The sequence below is a fragment of the Procambarus clarkii genome, chromosome 31 (assembly GCF_040958095.1).
Source record: "Procambarus clarkii isolate CNS0578487 chromosome 31, FALCON_Pclarkii_2.0, whole genome shotgun sequence".
NCBI lineage: Eukaryota > Metazoa > Arthropoda > Malacostraca > Decapoda > Cambaridae > Procambarus > Procambarus clarkii.
The window spans coordinates 32,108,508-32,117,848 of NC_091180.1; the positions used below are offsets into that span (position 1 = coordinate 32,108,508).

The window sequence follows — 9,341 nt, forward strand, 5'->3', positions numbered from 1 at the left end:
GATGTATCCATGTGTGGGTTCAGTAGTCCGAGTGTACAGGAGAGTTGTACAGTTGAATAACAACTCTCTTTTCTTTTGAAGTTGAAGATTTGTTTGACAATGGCTAGGAATAGGTAAGATTTTAGGCTTTGTTGTTTCACTGCAACTCCCACTTTCTGAGTATATTTCAGTAACCGCTGGAGTGTAACACCTTGGTCGTTTTCTTCATCAGTCTCCTGCAATGTAATGTTGATTTGAGAGTTGTAATGTACATTGTGATGCCATAGGTGCAATATCATGCGTTTTCATATTCAAAGCATCTGTCAGTCGTCCGGACATTTGTGGAGTTTATGTAGATCTCTTTGTACAGCCTCAATATCATTTTCTCTTACTATTTTACCATTGATCTTAGTGTCATTTGCAAATTTGATAATGTGGTTGGACATATCCATCTATGCCATTGGTGCATATGACAAAACTGGCTGGTCCTAAGATGGTGTCGAAAACCCGACACCATTTATTAATATTCGTTACAATATGCAGGTAATATTGCTGCTGTTTGTAATAACAAATTAACCCTAGAAATAGGGTTTATTCCCACTGAAGATGTGGCAGTGGAATTTTCCTCTCATAGAAAATGAGATATTCTCCCGTAGAAAACGAGATATCATTGCCATGGCGCTATTAATTCACCAGCTAATTCTGTTGGGAAACATTCTTAATACAGCAATCTTTGGACTCTTAAAAAATCTTAAAAACATCTCACTTAAATTAACTTAATTAATAGTACCAAAATATAATAAATGTGACCTTTCTACCAGGTCTTGACATCTGGACGAGAGAGCCAGGGTGTCAGTGGAGGACGGCCAGTAAGTCAGTCATTGTTAATTTAATTAACAGGTCGCTGGAGCAAATTTAGCTCCTAGAATTTTCCCTTGGACAGCTGTGTTACACAAGTAAAGTGCTTCTGTTGTGGACACGGAACTACTACTGTAAGGGAAGTGTATTACCGAAACCTGTTTATTAACTTTACATTCCTGCCCTGGAAACACAAACCGTAACTGTCTCTATTTTCCGCTTGTTACAACTTGTAATAAAGTTGTTACATCTTGGCTTAACGTGTTTATGACGTATTAGAACGTTGTTACAACGTGCTATATTGGTTGTTATAACTGGTTAGAAGGTGTTAAAACTTGTTCGAACGTTGTACCAACGTTGTAATTTCGGTGTGTGTTTGGCGGGTGGCCAGTTAGGTTAGGAATATATATAGGGCAAACCGGTTAGCATACGAGAGAGACCAACCATGGTGAGCAATATTCTCATCTCTTTATTTAAATTACCAATATTTCTTCTGATATAGCTGTCATATATAGGATTGCTGCTAGTATATGTAAGTGCCCTTTGACCGGAACAGACAAGGAACAAGAATTAACACTAGTAACCTAGTACTCCAGTACATTAGTTGGAGGCCAGCCACACCCACAAAGTGGATCGACTGACTTATTCACCCGTTATCTTGAGGTTATCTTGAGATGATTTCGGGGCTTTAGTGTCCCCGCGGCCCGGTCCTCGACCAGGCCTCCACCCCCAGGAAGCAGCCCGTGACAGCTGACTAACTCCCAGGTACCTATTTACTGCTAGGTAACAGGGGCATTCAGGGTGAAAGAAACTTTGCCCATTTGTTTCTGCCTCGTGCGGGAATCGAAACCCGCGCCACAGAATTACGAGTCCTGCGCGCTATTCACCAGGCCCTACGAGACCCGTGTTCATACTGGTTGTATAGGATATAACAGCAATAAGTTAAGGCCTACCCATTTTAATTAATATATATATGAAGTCTAATACTGTAGGTAATGTCTGCAAACCAATAATTTATATGTGTGACTACATATATAAACAATAAACCCCCATAATGTGTAAGACAAGCGACTTGTGAGAATTTTAAGAAATACAGTCCACTAAACATCATACCGTTTGCTATTGAAATATACAAATTAACGCCAAATAAAATTTCTATAGAAATTCATATAAATTAAATAAATATAAATCTCACAGCTCAATTCCCCACAGATAGCACCCTCCAATAGAGATGACCGATGACCGATATCCTCACGATAACCTCAAAGGTCGTTTAGGACGACCCATTTTGTGTGTGTGTGTTCTAACCATTGTTTTATTTATTATAGAACTCTACCACTTATTCTATTTACTTTAATATCCTTACCATTCATTCATGTGACACTTTATTAAAGGCTTTAGAGATGGCCAGGTACATCACGTCTCCTTCGTGTCCTTGGTCTAAAGAGTTCGTTAATGTCTTAAACACATTTAGCAAGGTTAGTTGGGCAGGATTTATCTATACAAAATGTTGCGTTAATTATATTAGACTGCACTGTACTCACCTAGTTGTACTCACCTAGTTGTGTTTGCGGGGGTTGAGCTCTGGCTCTTTGGTCCCGCCTCTCAACCGTCAATCAACAGGTGTACAGATTCATGAGCCTATCGGGCTCTGTCATATCTACACACTTGAAACTGTGTGATGGTTAATGTGTCCCCTAAGATGCTCTCCATATGCGTGCAGGTATGTGAGGTTAGGTTGATAGGTTCTGCCGAGACCTTCTTGAGGTTATCTTGAGGTTATCTTATTTATTTTGATTTTGATATCTTGAGGTTATTTTGAGATTATCTTGAGATGATTTCGGGGCTTAGTGTCCTTGTGGCCCGGTCCTCGACCAGGCCTCCTTTTTCTTGTACTTCCCCTGGAAGCAGCCAGTAGCACCTGTCTAACTCTCTGGTACCTATTTACTGCTAGGTGAACAGCTGTATCAGGGTGAAAGAAGCGCTGCTAATTCGTTTCCGCCTCCGCCGGGGATCGAACCCGTGAACCCGATTCGATTGGTGGTGCTTCCCAATACTGTCACTATGGCGGTGTGTCCACTCACAGGACGAGTGGCGCTGCCCAATACTGTCACTATGGCGGTGTGTCCACTCACAGGATGAGTGACGCTGCCCAATACTGTCACTATGGCGGTGTGTCCACTCACAGGATGAGTGGCGCTGCCCAATACTGTCACTATGGTGGTGTATCCACTCACAGGATGAGTGACGCTGCCCAATACTGTCACTATGGCGGTGTGTCCACTCACAGGATGAGTGACGCTGCCCAATACTGTCACTATGGCGGTGTATCCACTCACAGGATGAGTGACGCTGCCCAATACTGTCACTATGGCGGTGTGTCCACTCACAGGATGAGTGACGCTGACCAATAAACTAGCCTCTCGGGGCAAAACTTACAAAACTACTTTAAAACTAGTCTGAGGAAACTGGAACAGAAAGCTCTTTAAGAGATAAAGAAAAATTCAAAATCATTTTTTTCACATATGCAAAATCAAAATCAAGAACGTTCACTGGGATATTGGGTCTTTACTTAATGTACTCTTTCAATGTTTGTACGTTGAAGAAACAATTACTTAAGTTCGTGTGAATGAGCTAAGTTTCTATTTTTTCGCCTTGATCAAAATCGTTCTATTGTTGATTATTTTAGACGCCAAAGGATTGGTGGTCAGCCACTTGGGCTGGTCGGTAGAGCGACGGTCTCGCTTCATGCAGGTCGGCGTCCATTTCCCGACCGTCCACAAGTGATTGGGCACCATTCGTCCTATCCCAAATCCATATCCTGACCCCTTCCCAGTGCTATGTAGTCGTAATGGCTTGACACTTGTGACACACTGTGCTACCAGTGTGTCACCTGTCATGTTACTGTGTACTGTGCTACCAGTGTGTCACCTGTCATGTTACTGTGTACTGTGCTACCAGTGTGTCACCTGTCATGTTACTGTGTACTGTGCTACCAGTGTGTCACCTGTCATGTTACTGTGTACTGTACTGCCACTGTGTCACCTGTCATGTTACTGTGTACTGTGCTACCAGTGTGTCACCTGTCATGTTACTGTGTACTGTGCTACCAGTGTGTCACCTGTCATGTTACTGTGTACTGTACTGCCACTGTGTCACCTGTCATGTTACTGTGTACTGTGCTACCAGTGTGTCACCTGTCATGTTACTGTGTACTGTGCTACCAGTGTGTCACCTGTCATGTTACTGTGTACGTCTGAGTTTACGTGACAGGAGGTATGGAAGCGTAAGTAACAGTCGTACTGAAGTGGCTTTAGCCTAACCTACCAGACGAGCCAAAACAAAATACGGGACAGCACGTGAATTTTGCAAGCTACTACAATTTTCTAGTGCCACAATTTTTGGCTTTAGGTCGAGTATACGTCAAAATGCGACATTCTATTATGAGTAAGGGTTGCATGGTTCTCCACTATCTACACTTAGTCGTAATGTAGCCGGTGCTGCTGACTGCTGGCTCAAAACCCGCAGATCGCTGGCCCAAAAACCGCACAACACGGGCCCAAAAACCGCAGAATGCGGGCCCAAAAACCTCAGAACACGGGCCCAAAAACCCCAGAACACGGGCCTAAAAACCGCAGAACGCTGGCCCAAAAACCTCAGAACACGGGCCCAAAAACCGCAGAATGCGGGCCTAAAAACCGCAGAACGCTGGCCCAAAAACCTCAGAACACGGGCCCAAAAAAAACAGAACACGGGCCCAAAAACCGCAGAACGCAGGCTCATTGAACGTTATATAGAGCCGCATCCTTGGACACCCATCATATCCTCGTTTTTAAAACGACACGTATCAAGCCAAAAACCTCAAGGCTGTCTTACTTAACATTTTAATGTAGTCGATAATCTTAACTCAAAGTCATTTAGATTATTTTCTTAAGTGAGTATTTCGTCGATAAGATTCATTGGGGATACGTGATGGCTGACCAGATTCCTCAAGACATTACCTGGAAATCATGTCACTATTGGCAGTCGCTCTAAGCCCTCGACTCCTAGGCTACCTAGGCTAACCCAACATGCTGCTCATGTCGGTTAGGTTATGGGGGCGACTGGATTACCTGGGGCTTACTTGGAGAGGGTTTCGGGAGTTCTTCTATTTCCCCGAGCCTGGCCCGGGGCCAGGCTCGACTTGTTTGGTCCAACAGGCTGTTGGTTGGAGTGGCTCGCAGGCTCACATGTCCACTACAGCCTGGTTGGTCCGGTGCTTCTTGCAAGAACTTATCTAACTTGTTCTTGAAGAAGTCTACCTTTGTTCCGGCAATATTTGTAATGCTTGCTGGGAGAATATTGAACAGCTGTGGACCTCTGCTGTTCAGTGTTCTCTGATTGTGTCTATAGCATCTCTACTGCTCACTGGTTCTATTTTACATTTCATTCCGAACCTTTCTCTCCAGTATGTTGTTATTCTACTGCTCAAATTTGGTACTTTCTTTTCCATTATCTTCCATGTATATATTATTTGATACCTTTCTCGTCTCCTTTCCAGAGAGTGCATTTTGACAGCTTTCAGACGGTCCCAGTAGTTTAGATGTTTCGTCGTGTCTATGAGTGCCGTATATGTTCTCTGTATTCCCTCTAATTCAGAGATCTCTCCTGCTCTGAAAGGGGAAGTGAGTACCGAACAATACTCAAGACGGGACAGCACCAGTAATTTAAATAGTATTAGCATTGCTGTGGGGTCCCTGGATGTGAACGTTCTCATAATGCATCCTATCATTGTCCTGGCCGCCGCTATATTTGCTCGGTTATGTTCACTAAATGTCAGGTCGTCAGACATCATAATTCTCAGATGTTTAACATGTTGCTTTCCTTCTATGAGTAGGTCTGAGTGTGTCCTGTACCCTGTGTTTCGTTTAAGTTCCTCGTTTCCACCATACCTCAGTACCTGGAACTTATCACAGATAAACATAAAGTTATTTTCCGTTGGCCAGTCAAAGCCTTTATTAATATCGGCTTGTAATTTTTCAGTGTCTTCTATTGAGGAAATTTTCATGCTGATTTTCGTATTATCAGCAAAAGATGACACGCAACTGTGACCAGTATTTTTGTCTATATTCGAGATAAGAATGAGAAAGAGCAGTGGAGCAAGGACTGTGCCCTGTGGTACAGAGCCTTTCATTGTACTTGGACTTGATCCCATTTCATTTCAGTAACTTGATTGTTACTGTTTGCATTCTGTTTGATAGAAAATGGAAAATCCAACGCCCTACCTTACCCGTTAATCCTATTGATATTATTTTATGGGCCATCACTCCATGGTCACACTTATCAAATGCCATTGCAAAATCTATGTATACAACATCTGCAATTTGTTTTTCTTCTAACGTTTCTGTGATTCTGTCATAGTGATTAATTAATTACGAAAGACAGGATCTTCCTGCGTGTAGACCTGGATTGTAAAGCTCATTGTTTTCCATAAAACAACTGGTCTATAAATTTTTGCCAAGGCTTTGCTACCTCCCTAGTGCAATGGAGCTTTATCTGCTGATTTCAGAGCTGCTGGAATCTCCTCGCGTTACTGGTACTTTACATATCTTGATGAATATAGAGTTTCACAAGTCTGGACCTGGGGCTGAGTGCATAGACTTTCTCTTTCAAAGACTTCTGTGTTTGTTTTAATATCAGTTATATTGACCAAACCACACACTAGAAAGTGAAGGAACGACAACGTTTCGGTCCGTCCTGGACCATTCTCACAATCTACTTGGCAATGGTCCAGGACGGACCGAAACGTCGTCTTCCTTTAGTGTGGTTTAGTCAACATATTTCAGCCACGTTATTGTGACTCCTCGTCTGCATCAGTTATATTGTCTGGGGTTTGGATGGCATTCATAAAGAAGCTGTCTGGATCTCCCACTTTCATGTTGTTTATTGCGGTGCTAAATATAGCCTCATACTTGCCTTTCAGAATTTCAGTAATTTCATTGTCACCCTCTTTGCACGAACCTTCGGCTTAAGCAGGAAAGTGAGGTAATAGAGACATATTCCTTACCCCGTATCATAAGTAGAGATGAAATGACATATACCCCGAGGGTTATAGTGCATTGGGCGACTACAGCAACTAAAAAAAAAAAAAAATCCAACCCAGGAGTTGAATCTCCAAGTCGAAAGCATCACTGGCTCTCTCCTTCGCTGCATTCCTGAAGATGCAGGGAACGTTCTTCACATCAGCCGGAAACGGTGAAGGGCAAGCAGGGGAGGAGGAGGAGGAGGAGGCTGAGACTGCGGCCCACCGGAAGACCAGGCGCCGGTCAAGAACGTGACGTATTAGAGTGCCTTCGCCGCCAGACCGCACTCGCCGCCCCCACCAAACCCCCTCAATTAGCCCGCAGCGGCTGCATCATTAGCGCATCGAGTTGAACCATTGTGATGTGAAGCCTTCGGTGATTACCATTCACTGGAGTTCGATTATGGATAATATTTCGTAATGAGGTGGTTGGCGTGGATTGAAGTTCCTCAAGGTCTGCCTCTCACGTTGCATCCATTAGTTTTGTTGAGAAATATGGAAGCAATTTAGACAAAAAAAATAATCAGAAGGAGCAATACTAATAATTGAATTTTAAGTGAGGTTGGTGTATAAGAGAGAGATAAAAGAACAGGGAGGCTGCAGGTGATGGCGGCGGCGGTTTGGCAAAAAGAAAGTTGGGATTCCGTTAGCCTGTAAAAGGGGTTACGGAAATGCCTGGTGATTGTCTGACCATCTGGGAGGATCCTTCGCCAGCCTCTTGGGGCAGTGGAGCAGTACCCCCGAGCTCCTCTCTGTATGACTTTGGTCTCCTCTAGTTTTGAGTATGTGGCTGCCTGTCTCTGTCTCTGTCTCTGTCTCTCTCTCTCTCTCTCTCTCTCTCTCTCTCTCTCTCTCTCTCTCTCTCTCTCTCTCTCTCTCTCTCTCTCTCTCTCTCTGTCTCAGTTTCTCTCTCTCTTTTTTTTTTCTCTCTCTCTCTCTCTCTCTCTCTCTCTCTCTCTCTCTCTCTCTCTCTCTCTCTCTCTCTCTCTCTCTCTCTCTCTCTCTCTCTCTCCTTCATCCCTGTTATATGTATAAGATTATTTTCAAACAAAAGTTTATCATGTCACCGGACGTGCGGTTTCCTCGTCGCTATTGAACAAGGGTCGAATGTTAATATTTTATTTCTTCTCTCGAATTTCTTTGATTGCTATTCCTACTAAGTATTCTTTACAGTTCTGCTATTATTATTATTATTATTATTATTATTATTATTATTATTATTATTATTAATAACGAAGCCAACCATAAATTTGAGTGTGTCTGGTATTGAGTGTGGAGTATTGATTATAGTTCTCGCAATATATATATGGCTCTATCTTGATTCTGTTTTAATCATCTTACGACTGTGGACAGGCATCTAAAATTAGAAGAGAGTGATCTGTGAGGGATTTAATGGAGAAATTAACCGATGAATTATGTATCAAGTTTTTCATTTGTGACAACCGTCATATTAAATGGTTCAGAGGTAATAATATCCTTCTAGTCTAAGTGTTTAATTTTGCTTTGAGGCATTATTAATCATCTTGGTTAAGTGTGCAATCATCAGCATATGCAAAAGAATCTGGGAATGTCTTCTGTGTTGTGTGGTGTTACCCAGTCGTGGTCCGAGAACAATGTTCTGTGGTACACTTGTGCTGTGTTCTTCACAGAAGTGCTCCGAGCACATTCCTATGGGTACACCGGCTTCTACCACACAAGTGGTCTGAAGTTTATCGTCGAATATTTACCTATCCACTATTTATATCACGTAAGAACGTTACGATCCGACTTGGGTTCGAGCCTACATTACCAGGGCTCACCCCGTGGCATACACAGTACTATAACCATTTCACCAGCGATTCCCATCAAGGGTTGGTTAGTCCAGAAACTTGTTAACCGAGCTCCATGACTAACCATTCCCCGGCAACTCTCGTGGTGCAATTTGGGCACAGGTTTGCATTGAATCCTGGTGCATTCTTGGGCCGTATTGAGCCTACAGTGAAACCTCAAATGATCCCCAAGAAACAAATCACTTAAGAATACTAAACGACACATCACAAGATGAGGAGACCACGACGTTTCGGTCCGTCCTGGACCATTATCAAGTCGATAATGATAATCAATTACGATAATGAGAATCCACTTGATAATGGTCCACAGGACGGACCGAAACGTCGTCTCCTCAACTATCAGTATGGTTTGGCCATCATATCTTCAGCCCCGTTATTCTGACTACATCGTCTGCATAACTTAAGAACTTAAGAAGCTTTCGGATCCTATACGAACAAAGTTGTACCGGTGACCTGTTTCCCTTTACTTGTTTAATTTATCTCTTTCTCTGCGTGTGGTCAGATAGAGAGGGTGATGTATGTGGCTGGCAAGAGGGGATAAGAAAGTATAGTTTCACACCAATTGCCTGCCATTTCTCCATGAGCAAAGTGTGATTCCATTTGGTCGACTACAA

The 9,341-nt window shown here is 42.9% G+C and overlaps 1 protein-coding gene across 1 annotated transcript in view; it reads right to left on the bottom strand.

The window, feature by feature from the left end:
* The window catches only part of LOC138370251 (uncharacterized), a 62,037-nt gene extending 61,606 nt beyond the window's left edge, over positions 1–431 (bottom strand). Inside the window, exons 1-2 of the mRNA XM_069334256.1 lie at positions 372–431; positions 153–215 (exon numbers count right to left, since the gene is read on the bottom strand). Coding sequence (XP_069190357.1) covers positions 153–215; positions 372–431 — 123 coding nt within the window. The remainder of the gene's footprint in view (positions 1–152; positions 216–371) is intronic.
* Positions 432–9,341: the final 8,910 nt, after the last annotated feature.